This window comes from Sabethes cyaneus, chromosome 1 (genome assembly GCF_943734655.1).
Source record: "Sabethes cyaneus chromosome 1, idSabCyanKW18_F2, whole genome shotgun sequence".
Classification (NCBI taxonomy): domain Eukaryota; kingdom Metazoa; phylum Arthropoda; class Insecta; order Diptera; family Culicidae; genus Sabethes; species Sabethes cyaneus.
In genome coordinates this window covers 138,613,110-138,632,777 of record NC_071353.1, presented here as the reverse complement: position 1 = coordinate 138,632,777, position 19,668 = coordinate 138,613,110, and the positions used below count along the sequence as shown (strand labels likewise).

Below are 19,668 nucleotides of genomic sequence, written 5' to 3'. Positions count from 1 at the left end.
ACTGCAAAGATTTCATTAGGAAATTTCGAACGAACACGCTGAGTCCAACATCAGAAACGACGTGTCCTTAACGGGAAATTAGTAGTCATTAACTTTTCTTCGGAAAGCCCAATTTCGAAAAGTTTTCGAGCACAACAAAGGAGTTTTGTATCTAAAAATGTATTCACTGCATTCTTCTTGTCAATCTGAACACAGTAAATATATTGTCATGAAAAAAACGACTCATTTTACCTTAATGGGCATCGATCTAGAATTTTTTATCATCATCATTAACGCCATAAAAATTTACCACTCTATCAAAATCATCATATATCATGCAAATCATCAACTGCATCAAAATCATCAGAATGATCAACACTATCAAAATAATCAATATCATCAACACCATCCACATCATCAAAATCAATAACATCAACAATACAAAAATCTTGAACACATCAAAATTTTTAGCATTTTCTGGTGCTCATCTTTTCATCATGAGCAACAACAAATTCAAAATATCAATGAATCAATATCATCCACATAATCAAAAACATCGTTATTATAATCATCAACACCTGAAAATCATCCAAATCATCATCAACATCCTCCACACTGCCAAAATGATCAACATCATTATAATCATCTAAGTCGTCAACATTATCAAAATAATCGGTATTAGATTAGCAACACCATCAACATGATTAATGCCACGCAGATCATCAATATTATCAGTATTATCGATACCAAAATCATCAACACATCAAAATCGTTAACATTATCAAATTATCTATATCATCATCATCAATATTATCACAATCCTACTCAAAACAATCAAAATCATCTATGCCATTCACATCAACAAAATCGTCAAAATTATACGCCTCAAACCTCATAGCTTCAAAACGTTCAAAATCATCAACGGCAGCATCATCCAACATCACTAACCCTATTAACTTCTTCAACACCATCAAAATCATCATCATCAATATTCTCAACACTACCAAAATCATCAAAATGACCAACATCAGTCATCAAAATCGTCAACCTTATCAAAGTCATCGCTATCATCGTAATCAATCACAGGTCTGCTAGGCAGCCATGTTTATGCAGTCAACATCTAACCATTTGCGTAAATGAGACAGCATGACACTGCTATACGTTCTGTTCGTTTCACTCTGCAAAGCGAGTATGCTGGCAGACGGGTATTATTTTCAAATCTTAGCCAGATTTTTGCAAATAATACCCACGCCGGCAGTAGATGTTGGCTACTGTCAAACACATAGAGTAAGGATAGGGTTGCCAGTCCCTTGTAATCAATCCTTCCTAAATACTCGAATCGTAGCACTGATATACAGAAACCAAAGCTTGGCATCCTCTGTAAATAACTAATAGATATTTACCTAACGTCTGCACAATCAAATGGTTGTGACAAATAGCCTTCGCAGAGGCATATAAGCGCGTTACTAGGTGTCCCTCTCAGGGCACACCATTCGCACACAAACGCATTTTCAAAGCCTTCCCAGAGGCGCTCAAACAACGCATACTAGCTTATTTCAACAACGGATTCTGCCTTCCCGCAATTGCACAATTCATGCTATCATGCATGCAAGCAGTTGGAAATGCTAAAGATGTAGCCCTCACAGGGGCAGTTTACAAAGTCAGACGCGCACAAGCATCTTTTTTGATATCGCCTATTATATTATATTGGCATATTGGCAATTAAAACCGTCAAAATTATCATCTTCAAAATCGTCAACATCATTAAAATTATCAAAGTCAACAGCGCACGCAAGCGCATTTTCATAGCTTTCCCAGAGCGTTCAAACGGCGCACACAAGCGCATTATTCGTAACCCTCTCAGAGGCATTCAAGCAGCGCACACAAGCGCGTTTTCATAGCCTTCCCAGAGGCATTCAAACAGTGCACACAAGCGCATTATTCGTAGCCCTCTCGGAGGCATTCAAGCAGCGCAAACAAGCGTATTTTCATAGCCTTCCCAGAGGCATTCAAGCAGCGCATACAAGCGCATTTTCATAGCCTTCCCAGAGGCATTCAAGCAGCGCACACATGCGCATTTTCATAGCCTTCCCAGAGGCATTCAAACAGCGCACACAACCGCATTATTCGTAGCCATCTCGGAGGCATTCAAGCAGCGCAAACAAGCGTATTTTCATAGCTTTCCCAGAGGCATTCAAGCAGCGCACACAAGCGCATTTTCATAGCCTTCCCAGAGGCATTCAAGCAGCGCACACAAGCGCATTTTCATAGCCTTCCCAGAGGCATTCAAACAGCGCACACAAGCGCATTATTCGTAGCCATCTCGGAGGCATTCAAGCAGCGCAAACAAACGTATTTTTATAGCCTTCCCAGAGGCATTCAACCAGCGCACACAAGCGCGTTACTCGTAGCCCTCTCAGAGGCATTCAAACCGCGCACACAGGCGCATTTTCATAACCTTCTAGAGACAGTCTAAAAAGTCACCAGATGCGCACAAGCATCCGTTCACTTTTCAATACCACATGCTATATCGCCTACAACACAAAGCCGCTTCTAATCTGCAGCTCAGTAACGATTCAGCACACAACATTTTGCCGAGAAAACTATACTCACACTTTGAGAGCGATACCTGCGCCAATGTAGTGTCTGGTCGTTTTTCTACGCCAAATTTCCGAAATACGCACAACGCACCAAAAGACGTCCGTCCAAATCTACGTTCGTCCAAAAACTGACGCGCTCGTTTCGGGAACGATATTCATACTCTCATATCCGTGCGTCTCGTCTCGGACCTCGGACGATCTCCGATCTCCCTCTTTGTTGTACTATTCGTCTCACGAAACCAGTGAGATTCGAATCACACAATGTATGCTCGTTCTCTCGTTCTTTCGAACTTTCAGAATGTCGTATGCATGCATGTATTTCAGTTGCACTGAAACAAATGATACAATCGATCCAGATTCATTAACTCGCCAATTCATTTAGCCTGACATGTTCCCTACAGTCATGTCAACTTTGCGAATACATCTCTTGATTCTACCAATTCTATGTTTGCAATGCCTGGCTCTCTAGTTATTTTTGTACATCAAGGAGCTCAAAATCCCGAAAAAAATCTGCGATTGGAAGACACTGAAGCAGATGTGGTTTTTGGGTACAAATAGGATCGAGTGGGTATTCAGGAATGATTGTATTTTTTGGCGAAATGCGATGATCCTCTATCCGGCCAAAACACTTATTGTCCATCAGCATGATGTTTTTGTAGAAACGGGATCAAAGTTTTCTTCAAACACTCGTTCTGGTTTACATCTCAATGGATATCCAAGCCACAGGGTTTGAACCATGGCTTAGAAATACCTCTTTCGGAAATGGCAATGTACAGCATCACTTTCTGTTCAAATGTATATTCAAACTGGTATTTGATGTTCGGAGATTCTGTAGAACTATTCATGGAGTAGTGTCGATCATTTCCGGGAATGTGCGTCTTCATAAGAGGGAAGTAACTTTTGTTGTCCAAAACAAGTGTTTTCCGGAATAATTTTTTATCAACCAGTTGCATTGAGATTTCAGCGCTAAAATCTGTACCTCAGGTATTCCGGGGCTCTTGTCTTCTTTCGGCACTTTATTTCGACTCTTTTCAATGTTTTGCAGATGTACTGCTGGGAACAGTTGAACTTTTTTGCGGCATTCACAAGGACTCACAAGGACAAGCTGTACAACTATACACGGTAAGGCTACTTTATTATTACTACAAATATTTTTTGTTATTTTTCTTCAATATAACGGCTGTACAATGTACAGTGTACATAAGCCGAAGTTGTGAAAAAAGTTTTTTTTTATTCAAGCTGTATAGCGAAAACCTGCCTGACGCAACCTCCTGAATTTATACAATTTACCTATCCAAGATTCAAACCATTACTGCAGATACAACATTACCTTTTCACTCGCTCTGGACTGTCGAATATCTTATCACTAAACGTCCACCTGATAAGCCTCCCGCGGTTATCGATTCCCTTGCATAATCAGAAACCAGTCACCGGTGACTGCAGCAACGGCACGGACTACTTACTTCGTTCGACATGGCGCTGTTGGAAATTTTGCTTCTTGCAACGGCAATCGGTAAGCTGGATAATTCTTAGCTTTTAGTCGATTCTTTATCAAATTCACGTGATACAATCCGCTAGGATCCTCTTCGATGGCCTACAATGTATCCTTCCCCAATGTAACCATTCCGAATCCTCCCTGGCTGAACAATACCAACATCACACTGCCGATGCCATTTACCACCGTCGCCGCAAATTTGCCACCACAATCGGAACCGAACGTAACGCAGTCTCCATCACAATCCGGGATTCCACTCTACAAGCATCCGCATTATGACCAAAGTGGAACGGCACTGTGGTTCCCGCGGATCATTGGCGGCACGCCCGCCACAGTCGGAGAATTCCCGTCGAAAGTGTCGCTACAAATGGCCCGAACCTCGGCACACTTCTGCGGTGGCACTTTGCTTACTATGAGACACGTTTTGACAGCAGCTCACTGCGTGACAAACATCGAAGGAATCCCGTGGAGCCCCGCAACGGTAATATGATACCAATTGAACCACAACTTCTGTCCTACTCCCAATTTCTCCCTTATTTCCAGATACAAGCCATGGCTGATGATTTGAACGTTCTGCCGAGAATGGGAAGCCCATCCCGGCAGGTTCGACAAGTACAATTTCTTGTAATTCACAACAATTACCACCCGGCAAAGCTACACAACGACATTGCCATTGTACGGCTGGTCAGTGACTTCACCAAAACGGCCACCCTGTATCCAACGTTGCGTGTTTCCAGGACTCCACCCGGTGGGGAGCTTTGCTCGCTGGCAGGTTGGGGCGTAACGTCGGAGCACTCGCAAATCATCAGTCCGACGCTGCAACGTGTAAATCTGGCCGTGGTCGACTTCGAACGTTGTAACCTCAACTATCAGGGCTCGCTAACTGCTGGAATGTTGTGTGCGTGTGCTCCCGGTAGAGATGCTTGTCAAGGTGATTCGGGCGGTGCACTGATTTGTCACAACCGAGTCGCCGGTGTTGTCAGTTTCGGGGCCGGGTGTGCTCATCCCGATTTTCCGGGGGTGTACATGGATGTAGCGCACTACGAAAAATGGATCAGTAAGGTGATCAGTGGAGCCGTTCGGTTTGAACGGATCACCGTCGGGAGTGTCCTACTGGTAGTTGGTATTTTGGTGAAAACACTCGTTGAATTTAATTAGTTCAGTTTCAACAATGGTTGGTATGTTTTCGAATGACATTATTATAAATATAACATCTCGAATGCCTCGAATGACTCATGACACCAATACAGATTTACAATACATGTGCAGTGACATAACATTTAATCTTGTAGCTTAAACTCAAGCAACGAAAATAAATTGATAAAATGGAAAAATATCGATTTAATTCGTTCGGTAATCATTTCTTCCTCTCTGATTTATTATCTATGTTAATTAACGGAAAATTAGCAATCATCAACTTTTCGTCCGAGAGCCCAATTTTGAAAGCAGTTTTTGGGCCCAAAAGCGGAGTTTTGTTCGTAAAATTGTAAATACTGCAAAAAGAATGCGAATCTGAACACTTCAAATATATTTTCATGAACAGAATTTTTGTTTCAAACAAAAAAACTGCTTTTGAAATTGGCAGAATCGATGACGACTAATTTCACCTTAAATAAACGCTGCTCATCATTATTATTTATTTATGGTGCTCAACCCTTTAAAACAGGTTCGTACCAAATTGGTAATTGTAGAGCAGATTCCTCTGCGGAGGAATCGGCTGAACTGTGGAAGATTGACAATGCAATGTTCCTGTGACCCCAACCAATCTGTCATAAAGTTGCTGGGCTTTTGAATTGGCAATTTCGAACTCTGCAGGTTAGTAACTCTTCTTACAAAGAGCTACCTGAAAGAGCCATGAGTGAACGCGGTGGAAATGAGAGCACTGCGCCCGGAAGCAACCCTCCAGTGCAAAGATTTGGATGAAGTTACTTATGAGGAAGAAATCAGATTGGTCTTGAACGAGCAATGCGAGTTGGGGGAAGTCCAAATGACCATCCGCATGAAAAAGGCATCTCTTGGAACGCAAGTAGCTTCCATTAGGCTTCCTATTGAAGTAGCCAACAAGGCACTAAAGGCTGCTATAGTTAAAGAGGGTTAGTCGGTATGTCCGTTAAGTATCTCAAAGCAACCGGAAGTGACCGGCTTTAAGTGCTAATAGTTCGGCCACATTGCAAGAAATTGCACAAGGTCTGATAGAAGCAAATTATGCAGAAGATGTGGGGAAGGTGATCATAAAGATCATGACTGCAGGAAGCCACCAAAATGCCTGATCTGTCCTGCCCAAGAAGGCAATAACCACAAGACGGGAGGCCCGAGATGTCCGGCCTCTAAAAAAGTAGCGGCTAGTAGAACACAGTGGAGGTGACGCAAATAAACGTCAATCGCTGTGATGCAATCGCTGTGACAACAACTGCTTTTGTAGTCCGTGTTGGAAGTTGGAAGCGAAGTGTGATTAGTAGTAGCTAGAAGTGGTCTATTCCATAGAAGAAGACTTCGTGGTTGCTAGAATTAACTCACTTTCTGCAGCTCTGGTGCGGCAGAGATTACAAACTGGCGAGTGTGCGAGGAATATACCCACAGTGACCACCAAGTGATTCGGTACCGCATTGGAAAAGGGATGCAGAAGAAATCATGTAGGGGACAGGTAAGTGAGCAGAGGTGGAAAACGGTGACGTTTAGCAAGGCCGTATTTGTTAAAGCACTCAGGTTTGAAAGCAGCTCCTCAAACCTAAGTACGGAAGGATTGCACGTAGAGGAAGCTCGAGCCACCAACGAGGAGCTGATCGAATTAGCAAAAACCATGAAGGGAATGAAGGCCCCAGGTTCAGACGGGATTCCGAATCTTAGAAGGCTGAGAAAGTAGCAATCCAGGAGAACCCGGATATGTTCAGGACCTCATTGCAGAAATCGTTGAAGGAAACTTTACCGATTCCCGGAAGCAACAGAAACTGGTACTGCTACCGAACCCTGAAAAACTCCTTGCAGATCCTTCAGCATATAGGCCCATGTGGCGCTTGGATACGCTTGGTAAACTACTAAAGGGAGTAATTCTGAATAGGCTAACAGGTACACAGAGGGACAAAAGGCGACTTGTCAAACATGCGGTTTGGCTTTAGATCAAATCTACAGTGGATGCCTTCCAAAAGGTGGAAGACACTTCCTCCCTTTCCAAGATAGTTTACGTCATAGCCGCGTATAGTTATATACAGGTAATGCCATTACAAATATTTTATAAAGCTTTTGTCCTTTCGATGTTGGACAACTGAAGGGGGGGCGGAAAACAATAAAACAATGAGATTTTTTCAATCACGCCAAAAAAAATTAAGATTTTTATGCATTTTTACTTAAAGTAAATCTATTGTATTCTTGCTTTTAATAAATACGCTGTTATTTTCCATACAAAAGCTTTCAAAATAGAGACAAAATCTAAAGAAATTTTTTTTGGCAATTTTCGAAAATTACATTCTTTGAACTTTTGTTTCGTGCTGGAAGCGTTAACACTCCGTACACTACACTACACACTTCAAACATGCCAAGTAGCGCATAAATCGGTTTGGCCATCTCTGAGAAACGTTTGACTAATTGATCCCTTGAAAAAGCACATTTTTAATTGACGAAACTCTTTTTTTATACTCTTTGACTTTGAAATGCGGTCAGGCATTAACATTAATATTTTTTTGAAACGACCGCATTTCAAGGTCAAAGACTAAAAACACGAGTATGGTCAATTTCATAGGAACGGAGCCTTTCTCCGAAAACCCGCGCTGAGAATCGCGACTAACACGTTGACAAACGAACAGCGTCACGCACAGTACCTTGCAAGTCGTAAGGGCCTGCATAGTGTCGTCATCCTGAAAGTAAAAACAAGTTAGATTAAAACTTCTCGGTCGGTGGTTTCTACAGTAGAAGGAGGAAGAGGCGCAATTGGTGCGTCTAAAACCCAACCAGACGCGTCGCTTTCTTGATAAGTGGGTTTTGCAGTCTCCTTTTGTCCAGCGCCTCTATGGTTCAAAGGTACACGGGTATCAGCGAGTCACACGCCTTGGCGGGTGTTGTGGGTTCGAATCCGGTTATAATCTCTGATTATAGCTTGGTTCGACCCATGCACCTTCCAGCATTGGTCAAAAGGTAGGAGTTACAACGAGAACTTGTTAAGCGTAGCTACCAATTACCCCCCTCCCCCCTTCCTTTCTACTCTTCCCCTCCATTTCCAAAAATTTTCATTACTTTCCTCTAGCGTCCTTCATCAATTGTAGAACCATCGTTTCAAAAAAATATTATTCACATTACTAAGCATAACTTTTGGACTGCTTGATTGTTTTCAATAAAACTTCCAAAGCTTGTGCAACATCAAGAGATTTCATTTGATACTAAAATTGTTGAAATCGGTTGAGCGGTTCCGGAAAATATCATGTCACGTAAGTTTATCTTATCTTCTATCTTATATCCATATATAAAAGTGAGCGTCAGTATGTTTGTATGTTTGTTTGTTCCTCCATAACTCCAGAGCGACTCGACCGATCTCCTCCAAACTTGGCACACATGTTCTTTGATATAAAAGAATCAGCACTGGGAGGTTGACAAAAAAGGGGGGGTCGTAACAGGGGGTGAGGCCATAACTTCGAAATGCCTGGAAGATTATTCATCAAACTTGGCACACAATACTTGGCATGCCAAGGAACCTTGACATAAGAGAATCAGCACTGAAGGGTTAACAAAAAGAAGGGGACGAGGCTCCCTGATAGGGGGAGGCGATAACTCCGAAACGCCTTGGCTGTTCTTTATCAAACGTGGCACACATGTTCCTTGACATCAGGGAATCAGCACCGGGGGTTGACGAAGGGGGGGGGGGGGGGGGGGTGACGGTGTTCAAATTACCGTTATTAAAAAATAAAATAGGCCATTTAAACGGAAAATGGCAGTTGGTTTGCATGGCCATCCTACACCTCTGAGCCAATTTTTAAAAACATCGATCGACGAATTTTTGAGTTACGCCCTTTTGAAGTTTTAAAGGGCAGATTGCTCAAATAAAGTAAATAAAATCTTCAATGACACTTCCAAAATGAACGTAAATCACAGCCGGTATTGATTTTTTATGCAATATATGCCCGTTGCCGACCATTTTAGGAGTTTTACGGTGTATTGGGACTGACCGGAAATGTTCCGGATTAAGTTATCGCTGATGGAAATAGCTAGTATCGAACATGAACAAATACTTATCATGCGACACCTCAAATTACGCCAGAATTTAAAAACTAGATCACTGACAGTCAGATCAACTACCTAGTGCCACGTTGGTTATATATGGACAAGTTCCGGGGACTTCCGCCCAGACGCCCAGACCAGTGGCCGGTTTTGTGCATAAGCAAAAGCTTATCGTGCGGCATCTTAAATCACCCTAGAATTCAATAACTAGATCAATGAAAGCCAAATTTGCTATCTAGGTTCAGGTTTGATCATGTTTGGGGGATTCCGGAAAACCCTAGGAAATGACCAATTTCGAACAAGAACAAAAACTCATCATACGACACCTTAAATCACACTAAAACTTTTAAAATAGATCCTAGAAAGCCAAATTGAGTACCAAGAACCATAATGGCCAATTCCGAACATGTCTTTATTATCAAAAATGTATCACATTGTGTTATTGATTTCCCAGGGGTTTCCGGGGTCCCCCAAATATGTTCAGATATGACCAAATCTAGCCCTAGATAGCAGATTTGGCTTCCATTGAACTAGTTATTGATTTCTAGTGTCATTTAAGGTATCGCACGATAGGTTTTTGTTCATGAACGAAATTGGCCACTTGTCTGGGTGTTCCCGGAAGTCCCCGGAACTTGTCCAGATATAACCAACGTGGTGCTAGGTAGTTGATCTGGCTGTCAGTGATCTAGTTTTTAAATTCTGGCGTAATTTGAGGTGTCGCATGATAAGTATTTGTTCATGTTCGATACTGGCTATTTTCCACAGCGATAACTTAATCCGGAACATTTCCGGTTAGTCCCAATACAGCTTAAAACTCCTAAAATGGTCGGCAATGGGCATATATTGCATAAAAAATCAATACCGGCTGTGATTTACGTTGATTTTGGAAGTATCATTGAAGATTTCCATTTACTTTATTCGAGCAATCTGCCCTTTAAAACTTCAGGGCGTAACTCAAAAATTCGTCGATCGATTTTTTTAAAAATTGGCTCAGAGGTGTAGGATGGCAATACAAACCAACTGGCATTTTCCGGTTAAATGGCCTATTTTATTTTTTAATAACGGTATTTTGAACACCGTGGTGGGGAGACCATAACTCCGGAACAAAGGGGGGGGGGGGGGGGGGGTGGATTCGTAACAGGGGGAGGCCATAACTCCGAAATGCCTGGACGATTATTCATCAAACTTGGCACACATCCCAAGTTTTATTACGTTTTTATAGTGGTTTTCATGACCAATTTCATAAAACCGCTAATAAAACTACCACCAGAACTTTCTGATGACCGCTATAAAACTGCTTTCTGACCAAGTGGCCCACTCTTCAGAATGTTTTCATAACCGCTATAAGAATCAGGTTAAAAGCTCAAGTCGTTGTATCATGCTCTGCTGAAAGCAGCAATAAAACCGGTTAAGCTTTCGTTACTTGACAGCCATCGCCATAATTTTAAAAAGCTTTTCGCTTTTCGCTTTTCAGGCCAAAACTAACTAAGTTCGCTAGCTTTGTCAACTTGAAAATATATCCGTGGGCAGAAAAGTTTAAGATTTACTGACAGATCACTCTGAACGGTTTGGTTTATAGCGACCAGAATAAAATATCTTATAGAATATTTATTAAATTTTAAGCAATTTCGTTGGTTTGCAGCATGTGCGCATTTAATTTCATCGTGCATATTGATATGATAGGTCGATAAAATCAGCGGACCATTGAAATTTTGCAATTTTCGAAAACTGGTTGTTTTAACAAATTGAAAATATTCAGTTAGTCAATCTCAATTTCTAGCAAAATCATTTTAGTTGCTTCCTCTGACAGGAAAATCGATTGATAATAACTTGTTTTCTTATTTTGTGTTTTTGCACTTTTTGGCTGCTGCAGTAATTTCTTTTACTGAATCGTATGTCTTTTTCACTACATCTAATATCGATAACTGAAGAGTGTGTACAGAGCAGCGAATTAAATTTAATTGTTCTTGAAACTCCATCGATAACTCTTCAGTCAAATCTTGTTCATCCTCAACTTCATCATCATGCATTTCAAATGGTTCTTCCCGTGACATCAAGTCGTCGAACTCGATTTTGAGTTTCTTTACGGCAGCGATCATATTGGCTCCATTAACTACTGTCACAGAAAAAATCTCCGCAATAGTAACGCCATATGAAGATAATACTTCCAATATTTTATCTTTCAAAAACGCTTCCGTTTGTCTTTCTATAACTTCAATCATACCTGAAACATAGTTTATGCGAAACAATTTGCATTAAGGTAATTAATGAAGACTATCTTTTAGCCACTTAGGTAAGGAGTTCGGTATGAAGTAAATTCTCTCAGTTTACTTACCGATAGTCCGGATTACGACCTAACCGTTTATGGCATACTGCACGTTGATACCAAGGACGTTCTTGTTATACCGGGAGGTGGAGTCCACTTTAACAGAAATTAGTTTGGCTTCCATTTCTTTAGTCAAAGCTTTACGGATTTCGGTGGCAACGTCGCAGAGGTGCTGCTTCAGACAATTCCGGTTTATTTTTACTCCAACCGCATCCAATAAAGCATCAAAAAGCTGTTTGATTCCTTCCTATTCGACGCATGACAAAGTAAGGTGATGGTATGTTACCAGCTTGAGAACGGATTCCATCAATAGCTGTTTATCAACGGCAACCAGTCTTGGTCTTGGGTATAACCCTTGGATTTTTTGTGTCGAATCTCAATCTCTTTTAACGGACCGTGTATATGAGCGTGTATTGGATGTTTACTGCGAAAATGCCGAATGAAATTTCCGACATCCAAAGTAGTCTGAGCATATTTGCAGTTTAGGCATCGTCCACCATCTCCTTCACGCGCTATCAATGACAACGCAATATCCTGTAATGTGCGCTTTCCTGGAACATGTCGTATTTAATGCCTCCAAAAATCATAATTAATCTCATCCAACAAACCTGCACAGCGTTTCTTAGATTTAACAGCGCGTATCAATATCAAGTTGATCAAATGAGTATCAATTCTCAAGTTGATATCGTTGAATTGACAGAAAAAGCGTGACAACTATCATTGAGTTCTTCTACGTCTAACAAGAATTTGTTATGAAAAAAATTGTTTGGCGTTTAGCCGTTTAGCACAGAACAGAAGTGGAAGTAGAAATTCAAACACGTACATGCTACTTTCTACAGATACTAGCGAACCTGGCGGTAGCGAGTCACTTTTTTCCACGAAAACACCCGAACGCATACGAATGCACACGAAAGCATGTGAAAGCTGCTATGCGATTGGCAGCGAGCGTTCTGCTTATATTGCTGTTATTTGCTTCTATGCAAAAACCTTCCCAAAGAAAAATAAAAACAAAAAAGACTCTATTACCAGTTTTGATCGCCGAATCGCTCGGACTTCCACTTCTGTTCTGTGCGTTTAGTGTTCATTTTGAGCGATGAATTACTCTAGCGCAGTTTAATTTTTCATCGCACATGGTGCATGGCATCGAATATCATGTTAATATATATCGTCTACACTGAGCAAAAGGTGTGTTTCAATTTAGTGAACGTAAAACGATAATTTAAGGCACTGCACTATGGACAAAAACGACAGAAAAAACGGGCGCAATTAAGATACGGCCTGCAGGCTTATTAAATATAGGTGATCTTATTTAAAATTTTCTGGAGAACCGCATGGTGCCCACCCATTTCCCGTTTGTCACCGCGAAGTGCCTCATTTTGTTCATTTTCCCCTATTTTTAATATTTTGCATCCTTATTGGACTGTTCCAAGCAAGGTTTTGAAAAAAGCAAACCTCAAAAATTACAATTAAAATTTACAAATTACAATTAAAATACCACAAACTTGACAGAAAAATGTCACCGATGAGAATCAGATACAGAAAGCGTACCTAATCACTCCAAAATGGCAAAAGTAGTAAAAAAATTCTAAAAAAAAATCGCTTAAACACAAAATAAAAAAATTCAATAATAAATGAAAAAATAACACAAAAATGGCTCAAGAATTTATTACTTGTGTTTTAATTTTTAGTTTGTTTTAATATTTATGCAGTTGATTTTTTTGTCAATTGGTCGTGACTTAGCTTTATTTCTTTTCATACTAGGGTTTAACTCAAAGACGACAAACTTAGATTCTAAACCAAAAATCAGTGACTAATCACAAAATTGGTTTGTTGAATATTTGTTTCGTTCTAACGATTTTTCTATCTACTAACTTGTTTGTTTGGAGAGTTTTTGTAAATAATTATATTTCCTTTCAAGTGACTTAAATGTACATAATGCTGTCGTATTGAGTAGAGTTGCTAACGGGCATCAACCACGTTATCAGCTTCCTGTTGCTTACCGCATTATCAACATCATAATCCCGGCAAACAAAATGGTTACCGCTGAAACGAGCAGACTAGCCGAACCACTAAAATGAAAATAACAGTGTTAACCTCGACATAGGGGATTAAAAACCTGTCAAAGCCTACCCCCCGATACCGGGCATCGGTGTCGTTCCCGGTGGCGGATTATCCGTCCTCACGAATTGCTGCAGGATCCACGGCTGATAGTACCGAACCTGAGTGAATACGGTAGCCGTTTCCGTTGTGTTAGTACCACATCCCAACCCGAACGAAACGATCCCGGTTAGCCGCCCATTGCAGTACAGCCCCCCACCTCGGTTCGGCAGACAGAGTGCCTGATTCTGGTTAGCTGTTCGTACACAGAGCATCGAATTCTGAATCATGCCATTGAACAGCGCGTTACATGCGACCCGTTGGTGCACAATGACGTTTAGCTGCTGTAAAGCTTGATTGGGCACATTAGGCTGCCAATTCCAGCCAACCGCCTGGCAGTCGCTGTTTTCCGCTACGATGCGATCCTGCAGTTCGGCCGGAGCAATATTCGGATTGGGCACCAACGGAAAGTTGAAACTACCAACGATTCTCAGCACGGCAATGTCGTTTTCGAAAGTGAACGGATTGTACTGTGGGTGGACAAATACGCGCTCAATTGCCCCGGTGGCTGCGCCAGCATCGATGACAACGATCCCACTTCGGAACGCGAACTGATTGGCCGCTCGGAGCTGATTTTGCCCGTCCAGGACACAGCTTCCCGCCGTTAGGATATGGTTCGTGTTTAGTATGGTTCCTCCGCAGAACAGTGTCTGCGGTTGACCGATGTGGATTCCAACGTAGGCCGGAAAATCGCCCAGCAAAGCCGGTGTACCACCGATGATCAGAGGGTTCAGTTCCGTCTGGGCAGCTACCGTCTGAAGGAGTAGCACTAGGAAAAATGAAACATGAAGGAACACGTATTGATTGCTTAATGTCCTGCAGTACCTGCGATTAACCATCTGCCACGTGTGCTGGCCATCGTTCGACGACTTCCTCTACTCGTGGTTGCTCGAAGACTGACGACATTCCCAGTAGTCCTCGAACTATCACAAGGTTTGAGCTAATGTTGATAACAAGGTAAAGATAACATCCGATCCAGTGATACTAATCACTCGTGCTGCGCAATGATAAAAAAGAAAAAAAACCCTCAAAATATTTTGAAAAAACCCCTAAAAAACTTATATTTTTAGATTGAACGTAAATTTTTGTTCACTTTTTTGAATCATCGCTTCGACTCATCGAATCTAGGTTTTTTTGTAAACAATTTCATCATTTGACTTGGTTTGATTGACGTAGAAAAAGTGCAAAGATATTCGAGGTTATTAAACGGATTCCGAAATCAGTACAAATTGATAACGAACACTTCTAGTGCGACGATCAACATGTTGGATAAAATGTAAACTGTTCCGCAATCTTTGTCTGCCTGGCGGCTTGTTTTCGATAATTGAATTAGTCCACTCGGCGGTGTTTAGGTTGTCAATCGATGTCATCCATGATTGACTGCTACCGTTTTTCCGTAAGATAAGTTTTTTTTAAATTTTTCTCAGTTCAATCATCGTTACTTACATTCCATAGTTCCAATTAGAAACCATGATCATTCGGTTGATAGTTTGCACCTCCGCGGCGCTGATAGCCACTGCTACCGGAGCCGTTCTGGATAACCCAATTTTGAAAGGTGGAATCGAGTCCTCCTGGGGGGAATTTTCTTCGGCTGGCTTCATTAGGACACCTTTTCTTAGCTTCTGTGGTGTAACGGTAATTCATCCGGAGGTTGTTCTGACACTGGCTCAATGTGTTTACGATGAGCAGAAAGCCACCGTGATCGACCCCAGCCAGGTGGAGGTCATCGCTGGTGACCTAAATATTGCTGTGGAATCTTCCGAACGACAACGACGAGATGTTTTGCAAATTGTCGTTCACGAAAACTATACAGCTTATAACCATCGGAACGATATTGCTCTGCTACGAGTAGATCGAGCTTTTTGGCTACCTTCAAACACGGTCGAGGTAGCTACAAGAAGACGGAGGATTGTGCCGAATGGTGCAGTTTGTCAACTCCCGGGATGGAGTATGGAACGAAGCGTAACTATAATTAGATCTGTTGTGCAACAATTGAACTAATCTTTTTTTTTCGTCTAGGCAACTTCCACCTCAACGGAATCCGATCAAAAGTATTTGGATGGGGAAATCCTCGATCGGGACACCTGCAACCAGGTGAATGTACATGCCGGTGCCGTTCGGGAGAACATGATCTGCGGGGGAAATCTGCTACGTAGCACCAATGCACCGTGCAGTGGGAATCTTGGCTCCCCACTGTACTGCGAGGATGAGCTGACTGGGTTGCTTTCCTTCGGAGTGAACTGCGGAGCGGCCAACGATCCACCGGTGTTCGTACAAATGCGTTTCTTCAATCGATGGATTGAAGAGCAGCTGCTGGAGGTTGGTTTGGTGGATTAATTGAATATTCTTGGTTGAATATGTAGTTCTCTATACTACCGAATTGTTAAACAGTCGATACAATCTTCTGATGGAAATAAAAGACGATTTTATTAGAGTGTACAAATTTGCATTTCGTGTCATTTCCCGATGCTAATCGGAAATATTTTATTTGCAGTGGAAAAGGAACAAGCATTCATCAAAATATGCCAGGTCTGGAAAATATATGGCATCTTCAGTTTTCCCCCAAACATCGCCCATCATTGAATCGGGCTTAGCTCTTGGGTCACATTTAGGAAAATACAGTGACGCCATTGTTGTTGTACCGTGCTGTTTGCTTACTTACTCAGGATTTGACCAGTAATACAATGTTCCACCAACTAACTCGGTCCATGGCTGTGCGTTATGCTCCACTTGGTCTAACCATCGAGCACGCTGTGCACCTCTGCGTCTGGTACCAACCGGATTCGAGGCAAGAAACCCATTTTTACGGGGTTGTTGTCCGGCATTCTCACAACATATCCCGCCCATTCTAACCTTGCAGCTTTAGCCACTTTTTGGATACTGGGTTCGTCGAAGAGCTGCGCCAGCTCGTGATTCATTCTACTCCTGTATAAACCGTTCTCACATACACCGCCAAAGCTAATCCTAAGCACACGACGATCAAAAACGACCAGTGCTTTCAAGTCCCCTTCGAGCATTATCCACGTTTCGTGCCCGTAGAGGGCTACTGGTCTTATTAGCGTTTTGTACATAGTCCATTTGGTATGGGGATGAAGCTTACCAGATCTTAGCGTCTTGTGAAGCCCGTAGTAAGCACGACTTCGGATAAGAATACGTCTGCGTAGTTCTCTGAGCAGAGCACTGTAGTTGTTATCCGACGTCATCAACGATCCGAGGTATACAAATACATCCACCATCTTTAACTCGTCCCCGTCGACTACCACACCGTTGCCTACGCGAGTTCGATCGTGCTCGGTTCCTCCTACTAGCAGATACTTGGTTTTGAAGGTATGCACCATTAATCCAACCCAATTAATCCAACTAAACTGAAACGTGAAGCAGTAAAACGTTTCAGTTTAGTTTTCTGCTCAGCAACCGCCTGGGACGTCCTTCCGACAATGTCCACGTTGTCTGCGAAACAGATAAGTTGGATAGATTTGTTGAAGATCGTGCCCGCATGTTAAAACCCGTACGTTTCCTAGCACCTTCCAGCGCGATGTTGAACAGGAGACAGGAAATACCATCCCCTTGTCGAAGTCCCCTGCATGTTTCAAACGGGCTTGATAACGCGTCCGAAATCCGTCTACAGTTTCAAACACCATCCATCGTGGTCTTAATCAGTGTTGTCAGCTTTCCGGGAAAGCCGTTTTCATCCAAAGTTTTCCATAGCTCTTCACGGTCGATAGAATCGTAGGCGGCCTTGAAATCTATGAATAGGTGGTGCGAGGGACTTGATATTCGCGACACTTTTGGAGGTTTTGTCGCAGCACAAAGATTTAGTCCGTTGTCGATCGCCCGTCTACAAAACCGGCTTGATAACTTTCCACGAATCTACTTGCTAGCGGCGATAGACGGCTAAAGATGATCTGAGAAAGCACTTTATAGGCGGCTTTGAGAGTGGTGATCGCTCGATTGTTCTCACATTCCAACTTGTCGCCTTCTTGTATTTTGGGCGCTCTCTTCTTCCACTCCTCCGGTAGCTGTTCTGTTACCCAGATCCTGACTATCAGGCTGTGCAGTCAACCTATCCGGACCTATCTTGATAAGCCCCGCTGCGATGCCATCGTTGCCAACTGGCTTGTGGTTCTTGAGCTGCTTGATACCTTCGATCACTTCACCTATTGTGGGGGTCGGCATATATGTAGTCATATGTAGGTACTGATGTAGTCATTCTCCCTGCTGTATTGGCATTCCTTCTTCGCGCCATTCGGGTGCTCATTGTAGTGCTGCCTCCACCTTTTGATCACCTCACGTTGATCCGACAAGATCCCTCCGTCTTTATCTCGACATGTTTCGGCTTGCGGCACAAAGCCTTTGCGAGATACGTTCAGTTTGTTGTAGAATTTACGCGTTTTCTGAGAGTAATGCAGCTGTTGCATGCCCTCGCATTCCATTTCTTCCAGGCGACGCTTCTTATCCCGGAAAAAGTGGGTTTGCTGTCTTCGTTTCTGTCTATATCGTTCCGCGTTTTGACGGATCCCCTACTGCAGCATCCGCGCCCGCACCCGTGCTGCATTCTTCTCATCTAACATCCTCTGGCATTCCTCGTCGAACCATTCTTTACGTCGACTCCTCTCACCGAACTCAATTACATCTTTCGCTGCACCGTTGATGGCTGTTTCAACGCTATTCCAGAAGTCCTCGAGAGGGGCTTCATTTAGCTCTCCCTCACCCGGCAGCGCGGTCTCAAGGCGTTGCGCGTACTCAGTGCGACCTCAAGTAATTTGAGTCGTTCCAGATTGTACCGTGACGTGCGACGGTACCAAATGTCGGTAACAACGGAAAGTTATTGGCGCATTTTAATCAAAAGGTAGTGTTCAGAATCGATGTTTGCGCCACGAGAGGTTCTAACGTCGATGATATCCGGAAAGTGCCAAAACGTGGTCGATTTGCGAGTCCGTCTGTGGCGGTGATCTCCAGCTGTACCGATACAGGAGGCTGTACCGGAAGAAGGAATATCGTATGGACATATTTTTGGAGGTTGCGAAGTCAATGAGTCGATGGCCGTTTTCGTTCGTAGGCGGGTGTGCACTAAACTTTCCAATAACCGCTCTGTATTCCTCTTCCTGGTCAATCTGAGCGCTGAGGTCGATGACGATTTTGACGTTGTCGTATTATCGTTCAAACTGCGCGTAAAAAGCGTGCTTATCATCCTCGTCACTTCCTAGGTGTAGGCTCTGCATGTTAATATTAATATTTTTTAGAGTGGTTTTAACCCAAAGGGTCTTTCACCATGTTAATAATTGTTAATGATATAGTCGAAACGTCGGAGCAAAATCTGTTCTGATTTAATAAGACTAACAGCCGACAGAAATAAAATAGCGAATTCCACAGTCGACAAAATATACCCATGTTAATAATGCTAATGTTGAAGAAACGGCCTCTAATCCTTAATTAGCATATACGGTTGTCGATTGGCCACCACCCAATGTCGCGCTTTTGCAAGTCGTCCATCACGTCCATAGATGGTGTATCCAACTCAATACGAATGTAACGTGGACGTGCACACATATAAAGATTTTTTGACATTAGCTGAGGCCCTCGCTGAGGCTGTTTGCAGTAGGAATAATATCAACAACATCAAATTTCAAACTCCCGGATCCTCTCCTCCACTCTTTGCTCCCCACTCGCTCCTACATAATCGAGTCTCAGCTAATATCATTCTCGTTAGTGACGACACCGCAAATTACTTCATATGATAGCATTGAAATAGTGACAGCTTACTGTGTTTTTTTGCTGTATTTTTCTTCGCGGCACGGTCGATTATACCAAGCGCACTTTTTTCCAAGTGATCCAGACTTTTACATAGCTTATGCATTGGTTATGATCTGAAAGAGAGGAACCAGCTGAATTTGTTTTTGTGCGCC

General features: G+C 42.5%; 3 protein-coding genes across 3 annotated transcripts; 2 read left to right on the top strand and 1 right to left on the bottom strand.

Moving 5' to 3' along the window:
- The first annotated feature begins 4,052 nt into the window (after positions 1-4,052).
- Positions 4,053-6,937, top strand: LOC128746290 (acrosin-like). The gene is made up of 4 exons (XM_053843338.1): positions 4,053-4,092; positions 4,158-4,555; positions 4,618-5,156; positions 6,601-6,937. The coding sequence occupies exons 1-4, from the start codon at positions 4,053-4,055 to the stop codon at positions 6,935-6,937; spliced, it is 1,314 nt and encodes a 437-aa protein (XP_053699313.1).
- Positions 6,938-13,601: 6,664 nt separating this feature from the next.
- On the bottom strand, positions 13,602-15,215 carry LOC128746289 (trypsin-like). Its single transcript, XM_053843337.1, has 3 exons — positions 15,209-15,215; positions 13,736-14,531; positions 13,602-13,674 (listed from the first exon to the last, which is right to left on the bottom strand). Exons 1-3 carry the CDS (start codon positions 15,213-15,215, stop codon positions 13,602-13,604), a joined length of 876 nt encoding a protein of 291 aa, XP_053699312.1.
- A 17-nt stretch (positions 15,216-15,232) lies between these two features.
- LOC128746288 (trypsin-2-like) lies at positions 15,233-16,099 on the top strand. Its single transcript, XM_053843336.1, has 2 exons — positions 15,233-15,724; positions 15,782-16,099. Exons 1-2 carry the CDS (start codon positions 15,233-15,235, stop codon positions 16,097-16,099), a joined length of 810 nt encoding a protein of 269 aa, XP_053699311.1.
- Positions 16,100-19,668: the final 3,569 nt, after the last annotated feature.

Bases quoted from the DNA above. Each gene is read 5' to 3' on its own strand.
- LOC128746290 (XM_053843338.1), top strand. From the start codon at position 4,053: ATGGCGCTGTTGGAAATTTTGCTTCTTGCAACGGCAATCG. The intron at 4,093-4,157 runs GTAAGCTGGATA...ACAATCCGCTAG, and splicing joins GCTTCTTGCAACGGCAATCG to GATCCTCTTCGATGGCCTAC. The intron at 4,556-4,617 runs GTAATATGATAC...CCTTATTTCCAG, and splicing joins TCCCGTGGAGCCCCGCAACG to ATACAAGCCATGGCTGATGA.
- LOC128746288 (XM_053843336.1), top strand. From the start codon at position 15,233: ATGATCATTCGGTTGATAGTTTGCACCTCCGCGGCGCTGATAGCCACT. The intron at 15,725-15,781 runs GTAACTATAATT...TTTTTCGTCTAG, and splicing joins GATGGAGTATGGAACGAAGC to GCAACTTCCACCTCAACGGA.
- LOC128746289 (XM_053843337.1), bottom strand. The intron at 13,675-13,735 runs GTAGGCTTTGAC...TTTTCATTTTAG, and splicing joins CCGATGCCCGGTATCGGGGG to TGGTTCGGCTAGTCTGCTCG.